Source organism: Spea bombifrons, chromosome 2 (genome assembly GCF_027358695.1).
Source record: "Spea bombifrons isolate aSpeBom1 chromosome 2, aSpeBom1.2.pri, whole genome shotgun sequence".
NCBI classification, from domain to species: Eukaryota; Metazoa; Chordata; class Amphibia; order Anura; family Pelobatidae; genus Spea; species Spea bombifrons.
This window is the reverse complement of record NC_071088.1, coordinates 20,143,382-20,163,900: the sequence shown is the minus strand read 5'-3', so window position 1 is coordinate 20,163,900 and position 20,519 is coordinate 20,143,382. Positions and strand designations below refer to the sequence as shown.

At 42.7% G+C, this 20,519-nt stretch overlaps 1 protein-coding gene across 3 annotated transcripts in view; it reads right to left on the bottom strand.

Moving 5' to 3' along the window:
• GIT1 (GIT ArfGAP 1) overlaps window positions 1-19,613 on the bottom strand; it is a 45,870-nt gene extending 26,257 nt beyond the window's left edge. For all 3 annotated transcript variants that reach the window (XM_053457043.1, XM_053457045.1, XM_053457044.1), the window contains exon 1: window positions 19,319-19,613. In XM_053457043.1, coding sequence (XP_053313018.1) covers window positions 19,319-19,370 — 52 coding nt within the window. In that variant the 5' untranslated portion in view covers window positions 19,371-19,613. The remainder of the gene's footprint in view (window positions 1-19,318) is intronic.
• Window positions 19,614-20,519: the final 906 nt, after the last annotated feature.

Here is a 20,519-nt window from a genome sequence, read left to right as displayed (position 1 = left end):
AAACCTTCTTGATTTGTGCTCTATTCATCTATATGGACGAATCCTTTGATGACCTCTGGAAATCGAGGAAGTGCTTAAATTCTATATATTTGCCCACATGGATCCCAGAGGACACAACAGTAAATTTCCAATTACCATTATTCATTTACATAGCACAATCATATTCCACAGCGCTGTACAATAGGTAAACAGGACACAACAGGTAGTGCGTAACACCATTTGTGAGCTTACTTATAATAAACTAATCTTAGATCTCCAACTCAGTCACTAAAACTGTAACATTAAAATACTTGTGATCAAGAACATTTTAAAATATGCTGTTGTACTTAACAGAGCATTTTTTATTAGCTCTGTTTTATTGCATTGATTACCATCAGAAGGGCTGCTAGAAACTCTCTAGGTTGTATCTGACAGACCTCCCAAGACTGTCGTAAATAAGTTGAAAGTTACAGTTAATGACACATGACGTGCCTCGAACGTCATGTGGTGAAATGATCTTAGAAAGCGATCAACAATCACTTCCTTCGATCAGCCAGTGTTGCCGAAATGCCTTGATATTGAGGCATTCAGCAACACAAACAAAATTATGCTTGGTGGCCATATGATCACTCTCTGTAGCCGACATTCCTTTTAAATATGGCGCTGGCAAGAGTGTCAGGGGAAGTTGCAGGATTTCAGCAACATTCCATGAATATACTGGCTGGCCACGGGGGGGGGGGGTTTGATTTAGGGATTCATGACATATCAATGCTACAATGTCACCACAAATTTTGATTTAAAAAATTGTTTGGAAATCAACCTCATGTTCTAACTGATAAAATAGGAGCGGGAGTTCTCGAGTTAACACAGTAAAATGCACTGGAGTCCATGCAAATTCAACCCTAATATGCATTTTAAACACAAACTAGGGGACTAGACTATTCCTTTACTTCTAATAAAGTATCAACATTGTAATATACCTAACTATATACAATATTCTAGTATTAGCACCCACTACTTTAGCACTGTAGAAATGTGCATATGTTTTGTAAAAAGTATTTTCACCTGCATGGACTGAAACAAAACATTAAAATGGCTCCATGTGGGCCAGAAACATATTACAAAAGCTACACACTTTGCTAAAACTTACTTGGTAAGGCTATTGGTGCTAAAGCAAGAAACAACCCTAAATTTAATAGTAGAGGGGGGGCAGCAACTATCTGCCGGGGAGGGGGAGTCTAATGGGCTAGTAACAGACCACTCTCTACACATCAAACACTCCACTCCATACATTCATTCAAAAGGGACATAAGAATGAGCATCGGGTGGATCCAGTTGTTGTGGACTTGTAGGCAGCATTTCATTACTATCTCCACCCTTGTGGAGACATTTGGAACTAAGATTAAAACACGGGACACAAAAAAAGCCAGTAGTAGACTCAGATTAAAGCAGTCCAGAAGGTAATTGCCATCTTAACCATATGGAAAAACAGTTGGCCTTTACAGCAAATATCTAAGGTTAGAACATTACAGAAGGAAGCGATTCAGTATATAGCGCATGTCTATATGCACCCAGCACCCTGGGACACACCGTGTTCCTTATAGCTGAATAAACGCAGATGCTTAGATTTTGCACTGGCGGTATCCATAACTTTGGACATATAGAATACAAATAAATCAGAACAACCAAACATTGATTTTTTTCATTTTAACAATTTAACTCTTTGTTACTAAATGCAGCACTAGAAATAATATTCATAATGAATGCCTAAACACTTCCAAGAAGGTATGACGTTACAGAGAGGGTGGTGGAGAGTGGAATTGCATCCCGCCAGGGGTCGTAAAGGTTAACACTATAAGGGAATAGGCGTTTGACTATCCTGTATCCAAGACAAGCCCAGTGACTGATGATTAATGCCCAAGTCTTTACAGCAAGAGAAACAGGCAGACTAGATGGGGGGGATTGGTTCTCCCAACAAATTCTATGTTTCCATGTAAATACATTAAGCATGTAAAACGTTGCCTCAGTTGTATCTTTTCAGGGAATGACTTGTCACGTGACACAAAAGCAGGCACTGATAGACTGTTGGCATGGAAACCAATTGTTTTATTATTTTTTTTTTTAACAAACACCGCGAGGATCTGCCATGGTTTGTTTCCTTAGTATATTCGAGTGCAATGGAATTAAACTTTCTTCTGTTATACCAAACTGTAGGGTGTTTTAAAGAGGGGACCTGGACGACTCCAAAGCAGTTATTTTATTTCAAGGAAATGTAACAATATCAACTGTAATAGAATGAATTCTTAGTTTATCCAAAGCCTTGGTGTGGAAGATATTGCCATAGAAACACAAAATTGCACAAAGAAACGTGCACCGGCATAGGGAGAATCCGTAATCCTTCTATATATATAGATGCAGACTTTGAGATGACTATTCATTCCACATAGTGCTTTAAAATAAAATACATATGAAAGCCAATAGTTTTGCGGGTACCCCATAAAAAAAAAAAGAAATACAAAATAAAATTAGCAGCCATTAGCATTTTTATAATTCTTTTTGTGAAGTTTCAAGACACTGCAACGCATTAGTGCGGCAGGCTTCTGAGTCTACTCACAGAATGATTATTGCTTTGGCAAGTCATGGCAAGTTGTGGACAGCTTAAGCAAAATGAGACTCAAAATCAGTTCTTGAAAGTGTAGGAAACACAGCAAACTGTGACAAAGACACAAAAATCAAAGGATTACATTCAGAAACCTAACAATACGATCTGGAGCCACTTGCTGGTAGGAAAGGGGTTAAATTAACCATATACTATGTTCTAAAAGACATTCTACCCCCGTTTTTTGTTTTTTAATTTAGTGTGTATTGGATTCTAATGCATTCATTTTGGATGTTGCCATCAGAAAATAAGACTGCTTTTAGTTAAAGAAGAAGAGGAAGTTAAAGAGGAAGCATACTTAAGTATGCCTCCTGCACCTTCCATATCAACTACCTCAAGCTAAATCTGAGCTCAGCCTGTATTATAGAAGCGGTAGGGCAGTGGTTCTTTACACTTCACCCTATGACCAAAGGTACCAAAAATAATGGGAAGTCTGTGCGGCGGAATGAAAGGCTAAATAAAACCGTACAGAATTTTGTACAGTTTTAAGACATTTTAAACAATGAGGTGATTCAGAGTGACCAGCGCAAGACAGAGCCTGGTTCTTCTACTTAATACAATGTAAGGATTGTGGGCAACTTGTCAAATTGCCCAAAAAAGGCAAGTGTACCAAAAATTACAAGCAAATCTATTCTATGACTATTAGCACACATAGCAGTGATGGACGAATCCACAGACAGAGGAAATCACTTTCTCTGAGATTCTCCATTGTCAGAGTCTTTAAGGAAGATATAGTAGTTTTTACATAAAATACTGAATATCCCCTATACTCATATTGGAAACATTGGTAATTTCCGCCTACCACCATTCTAATTTATTGTGCTGCGGCCCACGGCTTGCCCACCAGGCGTCTTTGCTTCAGACGCCTGTGCAGATACTCCGCGATCTTGTCTAAGCAGACAGCCACTTACGTGAAATGAAAAATATTCTACATTAATACATCAGAGGTCTGGTAGTTGTAAATTCTCGTTACTGGGTGAGAAAATTCTCGTTACTGGGTGAGAAGAGCTTGAGAAACACTTAGTTGAGTCGATGTTCTAGAACCCTAAGAATTCCAACAGAGAAGGCAAAGGGCAAGAACATCAAGGACAAGAGCTACCATTGAAATGAAGGCAACACAGCTCATACAAGACACATTACAGACTATACAATATTTATATAATAAAAGGCATGTGCTAACAAGAAGCACCATGAAGTAAAAGGAATACAAGTGTTTGAAAGTAAAATAAAACCATCAAACACGACACTGACCCTATGACAAAGGGGATCATTATTCACAGAAATAAGATTTCAGCTGTATTACTAATGCTCCACACGGAGGACTATTTATTACGGCACATAATGCAGTTTGACATTTCTAAGAACCCCCTGTCCTCTGCATTTGACTAGAGAGAACAGGGAAGACCGTAATTAGATTTTAAAGCAAAAGTAGGGAGAAAAATGGATATAAAATCGGGAATTAATCTTCTGACAGCCTCTAAATCAGGCAAAGCATACGGGGTTTAATGGAATGTGACAACAACTACTGGCAAACATGGAGCAGATCTCATTGTAAAAGGTCCACTTTTGATAAAAAGAAGCACTTTCCAGAGATAGAAGCTGTAGCCCTGCAGCTGCCCTCCCCATGCATGGAGGAGCCGGTGCTGGAGCGGACTGGGAGTATATCCCGTGCAAGGTGATGTGTTCAGCTGAGACATCCACTGCACTGAAAAGAGCTGGAGGGCGGCAGAGGGGTGAACGCGTTACACGAAGATTCCGCAGAACCCCCCCCATGCATCAAAATGTAATGAGACCACACAGCTATTGTATGCATTAAAGTGCATATGATGGCTGGAGTGTCAGTTTAAGTGGTGGCTGTACTATGTTACACACACTTACACACACACACACGTTTCCCAAAATAAATCCCCTTCTTATTATCCTGAAGACCTCCAGTCATTGGGTTCTGCTGACTGTCCATAGATTGTGTATTACAGGACATAGAGTACAACATAATATCAAATATAGAATTAGGTCCACCAATTTATGAAATGCAATAAAGAAACACTTTGTATTTAAAACCTATTTTAACCCTACATCTGTTCTGCGGAAAAAGAACACAGGGCATTCGTCATTAAGGTGTTTTTTGTGAATTTTGACAGCTTGTGCAGTCTTTACATGACAAAGCACGCATTTCTGAACTTTAAACAAACTTGCTCGGGGTCAGAAAAACGCATCAGCTCCGTCTTGGATGCACGCTGTGTATATTGAGCGATGTATTCACACATAATGGAGTCATTTCTAGGTAACCGTGGAGTGACCTGCCCATCCCTTCCACTCCATCAGGTTCCAGCAACAGCCAGGAGTTATTTTCCAAAGCAAGGAGTTCAGGCATATCTGAAAAACGAGCCATGACAGTTACTTCCAGTCCCTACCTTCAGACGTTCACGCTGAATACCATGAGCTACACCAATTCCAACCATGCCCCCCCCAAAAAAAAAACTACAGAAACTGTGACGAACACCCATAGCAGAGTAAATCAATAACAATAATGTAAAAGAACACTCCAGCCCATCATATGCACTTTAATGCAGAAGATAGCGGAGAGGTCCCTCTTTCCATTGCGCCCCCCTTCTTGCTACACGTGAGAGTCATGTAGAATCACCCATATATATTTGCTCCATTTCCCTATTTTCCATCTGGGACATATGTTTGGCCACCCAAACCCCCTAGCGTGTGACCTCCTTACCCCGAGTCAGCTCCAGCGCTGGCTCTGTGAATACCGAGCATGGGGTCTGTTCACAATCCTACGTGCATGCAAGGAAAGCGCGCCAACTGATTTCAATGGAATGCTTTCCTGCCACCGACTGCCTGTTTTAAAGCAAGAATCGTCAGCCCAATGATCAGGAGGGCCGCTGTAGCTTTGAAATGGCCGCTTCTATCTTGCTTTTGAATAATGCATATAAAACTACTAACGGAGTACTATAATATGCATTCTCCTTTGGTGGGGCAGTCAGGGACAGTTACTTATCCATGACATCGTAATGTCAAAACGTGCAGCCTGCAATTACTATTCTACTGAACTGCACAGTATCTATTCTGCTAGCGCTGGCTTGTGATCTTTTTATTGGGCTCCACGCACCTGTTCATAATTCTGGCAAACACCGTTTAGGAGACCGATCCCATTGAAGTATAGTCCCGGTGAAACACAACCAGCTGCACCATGGATGTCTGCAGTACACAGACCCCTCTGGGACATAAAAGGTTAACAGCACAAAGTATATTTTTGGAATCTCTGTGTCACAAGGCAGGAAGCTGTGAAATCAATGCAGAGCTATTCCATCAGGAAGAAGTGGCTAATTGCATACTAACTGCGGCAATAAGTGCTGCATATTCAATAATCCATTGTTTATTTTAGTGCCATATTGGAATCCTATTAGAACAGATCTTGAAATGCTGTTGCTTGCGGCAGCTTGAATGCCACAGAACAAGCAGGGAAGCACAATGGGGTTTTTTGAAATCTCAGTCGTAATAAAGGTATCCGGTGGGCAACGACTTATTTTTCGGCAATACCTACCATAGTGTTGGAGTGATAAAGGGCCTATGTACGCCTTTGAGGATATTCCATTAAAAATCAGCTACTTCCAGCTTCAATAGTCATTTGTAACATTAACACCATCTAAACTGTATTTGTGATCCATTTCATATTTTAAATTGACAAAATTAGCTTTTCTTTAAAAAAAAAACAAGATATGAAATTTATAAGTGACCTCAAACATTTAAATGGTGTATATATTGTATAATGGAATTCTCTATAGTAGGGACATTTTATCTATACATTTTGCATTCAATATACTTTGGAAAGGGTTAACTTATCAGTTATGCAAAATATGTCTTTATTATTGGCAATACATGTCTTCGTGTATGGGGTGCCAGACGTCAGCGCAGGCTAGTAATAGCAATGATTAAGTGTAGCTAACAATGGATTTACAGAAAGTTTAAAGAAGACCAACAGGTCCCAGGCAAACACCATAGAGGCCAATATAGGGAATTTAAACATGCATGGGGTGAGCATAAAGCTATCTAAGATGAGTCCAAGGACTGATTAAGGTTAAAAGTAGAGTCTCTACAGGATGAAAAATGGAGGGCAGACTAGATGGACTGAATGGTTCCTATCTATAGTAAAATTCAATGTTTCTATGTTACTGCAGTTTACCGGCACATCGGGAAAGCTGGAACTAAGGTCACCCATACAAACCTGTATGTAAGTTTACATCTATCTTAATCCATCACCTTTGCAAGGGTGCATGAAGAATTACACTCCCACTGGCACTGATTCTGAACACGGGCATAGGAACCGCGGAGGGACGAGGGGGGATGGAACCCTCACCCGGAAATCATCCGGGGGGTATGGATTATGGAGAAATCCCCCAGATAAATTGGCAGGGCCGCAGGAAGGGTGACTCACCTTGGTGCAGCTGCGAGAGGGCGGGAAAAGCAGCTGCCCAATCAGCAGCTGCAGATCACAATCCCCCTCTAACTGGCCCAACATTAGGGAGAGTGAGGTCTGTCACTTCAGACCTCAGCTTCCGTGCTCCCTAATCAGATGGGAAGAAGGGCAGTGTATGTGTATATGTGTTTGTAAGCATTGTACGTGTCTGTTCATGGGCAGGTGTTTGTAAAGGCAGTATGCATGGGCAGTCGTGTGTAAGTTCAGTGTATGTGTATGTGTATACGTGTGTTCATGGGCAGATGTGTGTCAAGGTGGAGTATGTGTGTTTATAGGCAGTTATGTGTAAAGGCACCGTGTATGGGCAGTTGTGTGTAAGTGAAGTGTATGTGTATTTTTACGTGCAGGTGTTTGTAAGGGCAGTGTATGTGTACGTGTGTGTTTATGGGCAGGTGTGTGTAAAGGCAGTATATGTGTAAGACTCGGGGCAAGATTGAGGAGAATGCTATCCCCGCGATTCATACATACGTGATGCACCTAGCATGGAATGTCTGCACCTGCTCAAAGACAACAAAAGACGACAAAACTGCTGCCAACATGCAAGCATTCTTACAGCTGGAAGAGGGAACGGAAGGGTTACTGTGGACTCTAACGCAGTTTTCACACTGTGAGAATTAATGGAAATGTCTTTGCTGAGAAACAAACTGTTCTCCATTCTCCCACACACTGCTGGGCCTTCCTCCCACCTACTTTATGGCAGCTTGAATATTTCAGGGTGATAAGAGACTGCTTTGAGATTGGATTGATAGGATTAATGAAAAGGCCTTTCGATTATATATATAATGCAAGCAGAGGATCGACCTGTAAGAAAGTCTAAGATTTTACCTATAGACAGTATAAACCTTAATTATACACATCATATAAGAACATACAGTCCACTGGGACATTAAGAGTAAAAATTGCCTTCCTAGGAGGTTTGAATGATAGGTCATAAGAAGCTAAGGGGGGGGAGGGAATTAGCAGACAAGCTGAACATTTCAATTCAAATGCGTATTAAAAAGAGCCAGCCTCTGTAATTTTCTCAAACACAAAGCCCTAAGCTGGTCTTACTTAATAAAACTGGAGGAGCGACTCCAGAAATCTCATTTTATTAAAGGGACACTCCAGTCATATGCCCGATAGCCATGTGATCCCTTTAAATTTGGCACAGAATCGCCCAATATGCATTTGCCCCTTTGCCTGCCCCTCAGCTATTTTCTGTGCTGAAAACATCTCCTTTCCACATGATATATATCAGCCAATCAGTGGCAAGAACAGTCATACAATAGAGGAGGAGGGCAGCTTCAGAGCTGTAGCTTCTACCTCAGTTATGTTTGCAAAGAGTAAACCAGCCATATAACTGGGCATTATGCAGGGCATAATAATCCTTTCCCCTCAACTTCATAATAGATTGTAAGCTTACAGGGGCGAGAGCTCAGTTTAATAAGCCTCTTTGGTTCTCACACTTAGAAAGATTCCCACTAACCATGTCGCAAGATTTTTTTTGACATGATATTTACAGATAATTCAAAATGATGGTTTCTCACTGCTGTGATGTCATCAAAAGGTAACTTCCGAAATTCACCCTTAATTTGCTTTAAGATGGATTCCAAATCTTTCTTCCTTGGCAATACACAACTTCACACAAGGGCATCTTAATTGGATTCAGTATGAACGTGCTCATCATACCTGGGAACCGGTGGGTGGCCCCGTGACCTCATTGGGGGGGGGGGCACCCCAATTTAAAGGTGAAATTGAAGTGTCAGGACCCACTCCCGCAACCCGGCGAGTTCCCAGGTATAGCGATCATGTTGCATGCTATGTTACGTGCAATGGCATTGCTGCAGACTTCTGAGCTCCAGGTGGCCTCCGGATCTTGAGGAGAAGAGGAGTACTTAAACAGAAATGTATAGAACATTAACATTGTACTAGTTACATACATAATGTGTTATTAAATAGGGTGCTTTAAAGGGACACCCCAGCGCAGTTTAATCCACGTGATAAAGGGGATTGTCATGCTAAGAATGCATTAGTTCTTATCCCATTCACATCGATTTTCATGCTTACTCCACAGTGCTGAAAGAGCATCTAAAACGGATGCCACATCTGGACGCAGGAGGAGTTCTGCTGTGGCTCTGAACCTGCGCATGTTTTATTAACGGGCAGGAACACACATTAAAATATTTACAAAGTACTTTAGTATGAATGCTTCATCGGCGGGGCTGCACGAGGCATTAGACCGTCCCTTTAAGGCCTAAGGCTGGCATTAGTTACTGTTTGTTGAGACTATGACAAGCTGGAAGTCACGTGACAATGACCTGACCTAGATTTTCCACCTGACATCAAAACTTGAATAGGAAGTAAGTAATTTCCATTTGGACGATGACTGACTCGGTATATCACACACACCAAAGGAAGAAAAACAGGGAACAATAGAGCATCAGCACGCTAGACAAGTCCCTGTGGGCGCTAATAGTAAATTCACTTTCACGTTTTTTTCCTCCCCTTTTTAAATCCATGTTTCTTTGAAAGGGGAAGACAGTGGTGCAGGCATGCAGCAAGATCTTTATATGATGCTTGATGAAAAGAATTTAAGCAGAGGTCTGAATTAAAACTCACAACCCTTATCAGTGCCAGGTGAATTACTGCGTGTGTTTATCCCGACCACTTATTAAAAACAAGTAGGACAGCTATTCCTAGCCAATTATAAACATATAGAAACATACATTTTTCTGCATACTATACCATACCCCGAACATTTCAAATGTCCGAAGAGGGAGACTTGCTTTAGCGGAGCGGCTATGAGCCTACCAACAAGAACTTTAATCTACGTTCATGACTTGGGTTCTACAAGCTTCCCAACAATTCTTCAAAAAATCTAGTCGTGTCAAAAACTTTCAGGTCTTGCAGATGACAGAAAAATGTATAGACGGTTAGGATGACATCAGGGTTACGAGGGGCCATACATTATTAAAGAAGAGCCTCATTGCAGTTAACTCTTTATAATGGCACAGTTGTGGCTTCACTACATATTATGAACGTCCAAGACCAATCTGCAGGGACCGTTGGGACCGCTTGGCCTGATATAATGCACAGTGAAACCAGTAGAATCCTTCAAAGTCTCCTCGTCCACCATCGTTATCCAGAACCAGCTCACCCTCCTAGCTTGAGGAACATGAACTCGCCTACAAACTCTAGATCTCCCTCCAAAGCGAAGTCAGTGGGATGAAGATGCAATTTTAACACTAACTCTCTCCTTTCCTTAAGCTAATGGAGCCAGGGGACTAATTAAACTGGACCACAGATAGTGAAGGCACAGTTTGCATACATTGGTGCATCATCATTCATTTCTTTAATAGCGCATTGCAGAGGTGGGATGGAAAGATTATTAAAAGTTGACACACTTTTGCGGTGGGTACGCATTTTTTTCATGTTTCACGATTAGCCGAGCCGTTTGTTCTTTAACGTTCTGATCCTTTCTTTTGTTTCTAGGATTGTCTCCTTTACCAGCTGGGGTGGCACTGGCCAGCGTATTGACTCAAAAACACAATTGGATATTCACGCAACAATATTGGCATAAGGACGTTTGTTGCAACTTGAAGCATGAATATTTCTGCAAATATATAGGAATTATTTTATTTATATCTTATTCCGCAGCGCTGTACAATGGGTAAGCAGGGCATAAGCTCTGATCTCCAAGACGCTTGTAGTTCACGAAAGCTAGCGCTTTATTAGAGGATTATGGGTAGGTGAACAGTCACATGAAACGGTCCGTATAGAGGGATCTGTGTAAACCAATACGACGTTTTCCTCCCAGGAACACATAATATAATCCAGCTGTTTTCTGTGATAAGCCACCTCCCTGTTATCAGCTATCCTGCTGCAGATAACGCACATTTTCTATTGTGTCATTTTCCACCAAATCAGCACGCCGGAGCCAACGGGAGAAAACAAACGCTGCCATTGTCTCGGAATCAATACGGGATATCGGACAAGTCTCAGCCCTTCACTAAATAGATAGATGTGTACTTCATTCATCACGTCATGTGATGACTTAAAAATATTCTTAAAGCAAATATTAAGTCCAGTATATTAAGTAAACCTATGTAATACTCTCCATAAATGAAACAAATTATATACGGTATATACACACGCACAATATGCACGCATGTACCCGGCTAACCCGTATACCATTGGAATAGCCATCTCCCTCTCTAAACAATATGGGCATGAAAGGACTAATTTTGTGATTTTAATATAAATATATATATATATATATATATATATATATATATATATATATATATATATATATATATATATATATATATATATATATATATATATACACACATACATACATACATATACACACACACACAATCATAAATATTTAATGTCTACAATGTGTCAATGCCGAGATGAGCTAGCCATTAATCTACATTTGTACCCCTCAATACAGTTGCCGTATGAGACTTGATTTTTGGGGTTGTTGCTGACTTCCTATATTATATACACACACACACACAATATAAAAAGTACAAGAAACGCTAATCGACAGAGACAAAAGTGAAACACAAAAAAAAGTTAAGCAGGGCCTAGCTAGTTAACCCAGCAGGTAAACCTTGAGACACGATTTGCTTTATTAAGTACTATCAAAAATGTCACATCTTTCCAGTAACATAGAAAGGGACTCACAGCCCACATGTAAAAACTCCTAATGATTAGAGAAGTTACAAGTGATACTCCATTATTGTACACACAGTTACTGGTTTTTAACAACCCATATTTAAAGGGAAACGCCAGCATTCATACGCATTTTAACGCATATGATCATTGCGCTGTCCCTTAATTGTCGACCCCCACCCCCCAACGTATACACATTTGCTCTTCCCCACCCTACAGCTAAATGCTGCGTAGAAGATGCGTTTGGCCGAACACGTTTTTCTGCACGTGATATAAACGATATGACCAAATGTATGTGGACACCTGACCATCACACTCCCAAAGCTTGTAGGACATCCCAATCAAAGCCCACAGACATTAATATGTAGTCAGTTCCCCTTTGCAGCTATAACAGCTTCCACTCTTCTTGGAAGGCCTGGAGAGTTTCTGTGGGAATTTTCACCAGTACAGCATTTGCGAGGCCAGACACCGATGTTGGACGAGAAGTTGGCTGACCTCCGGTAGGTAGTTAGCAGACCTCCAGAAGGTAGTGTTCTCCTGGCATCTGCCAAACTCAGATTCAGCCATCAAGACTTCTAGATAGTGACATTCATCATTCACTTAAGTCTAGTGGAGCAAAATGAAAACCATTCTTTCAAACGTATCTATATCACTGTAGACAAGATATTTCACGCTCAAACAGAGAAATTCTACCATTAGACTTCCATATTAAGCAGCTTCCTGCCTCAATGTCCTCTGGCTTCCTGCAACCCAATTCTTTTATGCAGATCCGTGAAAGCAGAGTCCAGCTCCCTGCTCCGGGTGGTACAGAACATGGGATTCTAACACAGCCATTACTTCTTCCCATCTCTAAACATCATTGTATAGGTTTATTAAGGATTTAGGAGAAGTGGCAAACGTCACCTGTCATTGGACCACAGCTTATGGCTTTGTGGGACTCTGTCCTGGACTCCATTCAGTTATCAGCACAGACGGATGGTAGGCGTAGTAATTCAAGACAAAGGAAAATACATAGAGATCCCCGGTGAATAATTGTTTTTTAAATATTGAAGTGCGTGCGCAGGAGCATTTTGTGCTCGACGGCACTATCATTAATAATCCCGGATGATGTGATATCGCCAGATCAAGGTTTGGTTTTTTGCCCAGACAACACCCTTATTTAACTATCAAACCTACATTATATTTTTTCTTCCTTTGAAGTTAAACAGTGCTTTTTTCCATGCCCCAGATTACATCACCGCAGGCTTGATCAAGAGTCAAAGGTTTTCTGGCATACGAATCCCCAGAGCAGCAAAGCTTGTGCACCAGCTGTGAGAGTCACGCTGGCCCATAGCTTTCTAGGAACTGTCATGTGTAACAGAGACGACATGGACTAATAGGAAACGCATGCTCTGAACAAGCCTTCTGAAATGGGTTTTTTTTTTATTTTTATAAACGTTTGTTTTTTTCTTCTTGCTATAGTATGGTTGAAGATAAATATATGGCACTTAAACGCTTTCCCGGGTTGTAAATTATGAAACTACATTCTTGTCATGGCTAAACAAATCTCAGTTTCATGGAGCCATACCTGGAAAGCCTCTTTTCGCGAATTTTAAAATGCCGCCCCCCCCTTATTTACCCTTGCTCTCCCTCCGTCCCTGCCGCCCCCCCCATTATCTACCTTTCCTCTCCCTCCCTCTTATCTACCCTTACCCACCCACTTGTACTTACCTTTCAGCAGTCCTGCGGCGAGTCTCCCTGTTCCGAGACTGAACAGGGAGACTTACCGCAGAGGAGAGAGAGAGGGCGCAGAGTGGGTACCGACAGCTTGGTAAGCGAAAACCACTCGGCGCCCCTTTCTCTGTCTTTCGCTTTAAAAAAACAAACAAAAAAAGGGCTTGGGGCGGCAAAGTGCCGTCCCTTCAAAAGTGCCGTCTGGAGCAGTTGCCCCACTTGGCTCCATTTTCGGGCCTGCCCTTACTCCAGGTGAAGCATCACTTCTCAGGGTCACTAATTGGAAACTCTTGGTCCCAAAAGCTGCTTTGTAGCATACCCCACACCCCGGCCGCTTCCCCATTAAAATTAACATGCATCCTGCAACACCGTCGTCAGCGGGACCCCATACCCACATCCCCCGAAGGGGGTTCCAAGTAGCCCAAGCCGGAAAGTTCCTAAGTACACCTGTAACCATAGGATGACCACATCAGCCTCACCGAGAGGAACTGGCCACACACGGCACACATTACAAAGCAGCAGCACATTATATGGACACTCCGGTTCATATTACAATACTTTACCATGCATTCTTTAAAGTTGGAAGAAAACATTTCTCACCTACAGTAGAAGCTGCAGCTTCCCACTCCTCTATGGTCCAATGATTAATGCCACCAAAGTAGCCAATAAGGGCAGAATGGTGCTCCCAAAAAATGAAAAAAATGGGAGTGTTTCCTGTGCATGCACACAGGAGGTCTCCTTTGCCCCCCGCCCTCCCATTGCAACAAGGCCCCCTTCATAATGACCCGTTTAATCCATACACAGATTTATCATATTCTTTCAAATGTACCTTAAAGGACAAATGCACATTTCCCTGTTGAACTTTGTTCAACCCATTTACTCCAAGTTTTACTTGATGAGTTTCACTTTCCGCAGGTTCGCTGCCAGGGTAGGCCTCCCACCGACGCCACGGGGTCCCAACCTCATCTCTTTTGGCGGGGCCCTCCACCAGCCGGTGTCTCTCTCCACCAGAGGGGTCGTTTCGCAGCAAGAACCTCCAATAGCCCATCTACTGTTGCTGCTGCCCTGGCTCCCTTAATCTACAGCAGCCTTGCCACACTCAAGAGGGCCCCGGGTGTATGAATGTTACAGAGCAATGTCACTCCTTTTTGAATTTTGGTGCCAACTCTGATTTTGACTCCTTTCCTCTCAGTTCGTTACACTTTGGCTTCTGATGGCTGTACCCATGCTTGTCATAGTGTATCCCATCCAAGCGCATCATTACTATTGATCCAGTGTTTGACTTGACCTGACCTTGACTATTCTGTTTTACTTGACCTTGGCTCTGATAACTCCGGCTCCCCAACTATGGCTTGTCTGGACAATCCTGCACGTGCACCTCTAGAGTCTGTCCCCGTTTTGGAGTCCCGTGACTGCTCGAATCCAAAAGGCACAATCCGAGCAGGAACTCTTCTGAGGTCAACGGGCTCTCTTGTTGGGAGAATGAGAATGAATGGTACGCTGAGAATGACAATGATGCTTAATAATTTTACAAATGACCAAGTAGCTGTAAGCATGTTGGTCACATCACACCGTCTCTACCCATTTCCGCTCAAATCCTCCCAAACGCAAGGAAAGAAAAGCTTTATGTATCAATGTAATTTACAGATAGCTAACAGGTCATCAGACAGGGAGCTTTTCTCCTGCTACGATCATTTCTTGTGGTTTTATCACAGCAACAGAGGGGAGAAAAAGTGCAAGAACGTCCCTAGTTCATCCGACTCAGAAGCCATTAAACATTTATATATCTTTACTTGCGGACAGACCAATAAATTGTTCATGGAGCCGCAGCAAGGCGAATAGAAGAAGATAATTGTTAGTTGTTTCCGTACCTGCGCTAGCGTTACTTGTAACAGGGCTAAACAAACGACTAAATCCCTGGAGCATACGGGGATCCCTCTTTATCAGGTCAACAATTTGAAGTGGGTTCCAAGCGTCAGACTTCGGGGGATCACTATATTAGCATCATTGGCCCTTTCTGTCAGATATAAGACAGCTTGGTGAGAAACGCATGTCGTTTACTTATAGCTCGCCATCTGCCTGCCGTCACAGAACGAGCGAAGAAAAGGCACGTCGGGTGTGCCAGGCATCTGCTGTCCAACACAAGCACTGCACGTTTACTTATAAGCGATCCCTGTGCATTTACAGTTGGCAAATAAACTGATTACAGAAACGTAGGGGTTTCCCTCTCATAAAAACATAGAATTTGACGACGGTAAAGAACCATCTAGCCTGCCCAGTTTTCCCGATGTAGAGACTCTGATATTAAGCAGTCCTTGGTTTTGTCTTAGATTCAGGTTAGCTTAATGCCCATCACATGAATGTTACAATTCATTCACTGTATTAGCCTCTACCACCTCCACTGGGAGGCTATTCCACTTATTTATTTACCACCCTCACTACACAGTGGTAAGAATGTGCTTAACCACTCATAAAAGTATTTAATAATTAGATCATAGTCCATTAAAAATGGTAGAAAAGTATCACTATTGAAAGACAACAAGAACAGAACACTTTTTAGAAGAACTTTATATTTTCTTTTTAATAAAACGCTGGAGAAGTAAATGATTACATGATTCGCTGCTTAATCTGACAGCTACAACAGGATTTAGTCATAAAGTAATTAGACAGCAAACTAAATTGATGACTGCCCTTTTTTATTCCTGCAATAGTCTTTCAAGCGATCAGATTTCAATTTAATCTATTAAAAAAAATGAATAAATCACACAAAAAAAACTTCACAAGATGTGTTTCATCACGATGAGTATATCAGACGATGTGTAAACGCAAGCAGCACAGAAGACTCTTGGGGGCAAGCAATAAAAACTCCAAGCAGCGGCAATCTCTGCTCGTTCTCCGACGCTTACAAGTCCCATCATGCTCAGCACACTTATAGAAATGTATATAGAAAATGACATATTACACAACACAGTATGATGCAGGAACTTTAAAAGGATAATAGAAGCCATTCACTGATCTGTGATGTCATCTGTTTCACTATCCTAGGTAGAAATTGGTTATATACACATACTGTGTGCGCGCAATATATATATATATACACATATATACTAGAGGTTGTAGCCGTATTAGTCCAGTGGTGTCAATATCAAAAAAACAGATGGAATAAGTATCTTGTGATAATACCTTTTTTATTGGAATAACAGAATTTCGGAATGACAGGCTTTTGGGAGCTCTTCTCCCTTTCTCAAGTCTAAAACATTGTCATTCCAAAATTCTGTTAGTCCAAAAGGTATCACAAGATACTTATTCCATCTGTTATATATATATATATATATATATATATATATACAGATGATATACAGACAGGAAAGGTAGGAGCAAAATACCCCTTTCAATCCTTGTGGGAGAGAAGCTAATTCTGCATGGAAGCACTTATTGGGAGAATAGATGTCTCTTGTAACACTTACAAGCGGAGTAAACTAACCCACAACCGATGATTACAAAATCACGCAAATGAGAAAAGCACATCGCTACATAAGGCATCCATGCGCAAAGGGCCAAGATTCACATTGAGGTTGATTCACAAGTATATTTCCAACATAAAACCATTAAGCCACCCAGCCTACCTTCTAACTAGGAAACTCTCCATTAACATGGAGCCGCGCTGTCCGAATACCACGCCGGACGCTCCCGAGAGACGCGTACGGACCTGGCAAGACCCCAAATTTACAATACAGATCTAAAGGGGGTCTTGGCGACCACGTAACAAACCTCGACTGAACAAGAGACTTTACGGCTTTCTAAAGACTCCTTTGTTAACCCTTTCAGGAGCAGTGGAAACATGTGCTAGTTTGTGCCACGCTGTATGAGCCTGCAGGTTGTTCCCCGCTCTTCTGCGCAGGACAGGAGCTTCCGCTCTATTAAAGAAATAGTTATGCAAAAAATAGCATTGCTGTTCCTTTAATGCCACAAACCACCATCACTCAAAAACAATGCCCCTTCATTCAGATGGACCTTTGGAATGGATCAACGGGCTTTAAAAAAAAAAAAAAAAAAATCACATGACATTTAGTAGCCAGACAGATTTTTTTAGGAACCTAAAAGAGGAGATCAATATCCAAGAAATCAATACAACACAGCACACACCGTTAGGCTCGAGCGGTTAAGCTGGAACAGTCGTACCTATCACCCACCGGTTTGCATCACTATTGCTGCCAGCTCTACTGGAATGCACCCCTTGTAACTACTACATATAAGTGCCTTTCAATTGACCATGACTTTCTTTCCCCATCTGACACTTGTCCAGCTTCCTAGAGCTAAACAAATTAAAATACAATGTAATGCAGAACATTGCTCATTTAACAATACATTATACAGGGTCAGCCAAGCTGTTCCTGTAGCAGAAATCCACTGGGGTTGGATCCCCATAACGTATAGTATAAATAACCCTTGATCTCTACAAACGCTTCATTTAGTGAATAGCCCCCCAATGAGTATGAAAGATTCTGTATATCCAGCCTGTTAACAGAGTAAATGGGAATTACCGAGACGGATTATTGTGTAAAAGCCACTGAAGGTTTCATGAAAGCCAAGACCTAACCAAGTCTCTACACAGACCTCCCGGCCAAGAGCTGCTATGCTAAGAAAACCACCATTCAGACTTTACTCCAGAATCCCTTTTTATACATAACCTCAATGTTCCAACCAGAGCCGTGATCAAAGACAAAACTAAAGAAGTCCTTAACATGGATAACTGTCAGACCCTGGAGCGAGCATAATTTATGACAAATGCACAATCATGCATTCTTTTACGTGCAATTGTAATTTCGGAAACATACCTATTAAACGAAAGCCATTAATGCATACTGCTTGCTACTTTTACATGTTATTCCACGTGATAAAGTTCTGTGTAAGCTGGACTCTAAATGATGTCTGTTTCCTAGATGTTCCCAAATAATCCCAATATTCCAGAACTAATTTTTACAGGACATGCAAAAAATATGAAATGACATGTGGATGTAATGCGGGTCCTATTCACGAAAGGGAGAGTTGTGTTTCAGCCCCTTGACTTCACTATACATTATGAAGATCCAAAGCCAGTGAGGTTCTGCAGTAGGATTTGCATAGGCTGACCCTGTATTATGTATAGCTAAATCACTGAGGTATCTTCAAGTTGACCTTACTCATTGAACTATACATTATGTAGGGCCAGCTCAGCTGGAGAAACTCGGCAGCGTGAGCCTTCCGTAATGAATAGTAACAAGATTGAGCCACAACTCTCCTGCAAACTCACCATTTAGTGAATAAACCACCCAAGGAGTTCCTGTAAGGAATAAGTACATCCTAGCTACTATCACAAGCAGCTTCCATGATGACGAGGTGATGACATCATACATGCTCAAGTCCAGGTAAATCACTACATGGCACTAGATGCACAAGGAATAACTGTATACTGTAATAAACACCCATCACACCTGATCAAACATCTATTAGAGGGAGACCCAGGCCTGCAACAACACCCAGGGTAGTAACCCCCTGCCGGCACGGTTAGGGAGAGGCACTACAGTGGCATGGTTACCTTTAGCGCCCTGTAGTGACTCCTGACACCCGTAAGGAGCCGACATACAGCGAATCTCTAACACACATGCACCGCTGACTCCATTTACAGGCCTGAGGCACATCCACAACCCCTGCTTGTATCAGGCCCGTGGAAGAGTCACTTGGATCCCGGGCCCTTGTCAGTGATGTCACCTGCCTGCCTGCAAAGACTGCGAAGCTGCACCCTGCCGTGTGCCCGGCGCTGCGCCTCTTACCTGGAGCGCTGCAGTCCGCACACACCTCGCCCCTCTGCACCTTCCGAGACATCCTCAGAGGAGAGGAAGGGATCACCTTCTGAGCCACGGTGCTGATTGCAGCCTGCGCCCAAAGCCAGAGAATACGGGCAGATGCTGCCGGCAGGAGGCGGGGGAGAGGCCTGCAAGCCCCGGCGGCCTCCCGCGCCCCCGTATATTATCACCGAAACGGGTTGTTAGGGCGCTTTGCCCGGGATGTGATTTCTCTCCCCTCACTGAGTCTCAGCTGCTGAAGCCAGGCTGCAGGAAACTGAATGAAGGCCTGCCCATTGACAGGGAGGGGCAATATCCCAGGCTTCTCCCCCAGGGGATGGGAAAAGGAAATGGGAGAGAGAAGGAGGGAGGCTCCGGAGGAGGAGGAAGGAGAGAGGCTGCACGCCGAGCATCTTCACGGCAGGATGTCCGAGAGAAGTTTCAGGGGTTTCAGATCTCACATGTGTGGAGCTAGCATGATGACTGACTGCCGTCATACATGTTACAGGCATGTTAAAGGGACACCCCTGCCTTCATATGATAGCTGCCTGGTCCCTTTAAATGTTTGCGGTGTCTGCTTTGCAAAAGCATGGGGTGGGGGTCTACAGAGCCCCCCCTATATGCATTCCCCCCCTTTGCCTGCCCCCCAGCTAGTTTCTGCGCAGGAGGCGTGTTTAGCCGAATACATCCTAAGCCACCCGATATATAGAGTGGGTAGGTGAGCGCACATGCACAGAAAGAACTTGTGTCGACTTCCCTTCCGCTGATTGGGAGCGTCTCCTAAAGGTCAGTAATTATAATTTGCCCCATCCCCTGCCCCCCCTCGGCTATTTTCTGGGCAGGAGATGTTTTCAGTCAAAGGCATCCCCTCTCCAGTCATATAGTGACCTGTAGTCAGCTCCAGCACTGGCTCGGAAAGTGCTGCGGGCGTTGCGTACCCCTCATTGTTGCAGACCCCTTTACATTGTTATGGTGTCCCCTTTGCAAGTGCTTGGAGAGGGGATTCTGCCAAATCCCCCCATATGCATTTGCCCCGTCCCTTGTCCCCAGCCATTTCCTATGCATGAGATGGGTCCACACTCATGTGCGCATGAACAGAAAGTGCCCCCTTTGATTTCAGCGGGAGCTCTTTCCTGCCACTGGTTGGCTGCTTCAAGCAGCCAATCAGTGGAAAGAATCCCCGGAACAC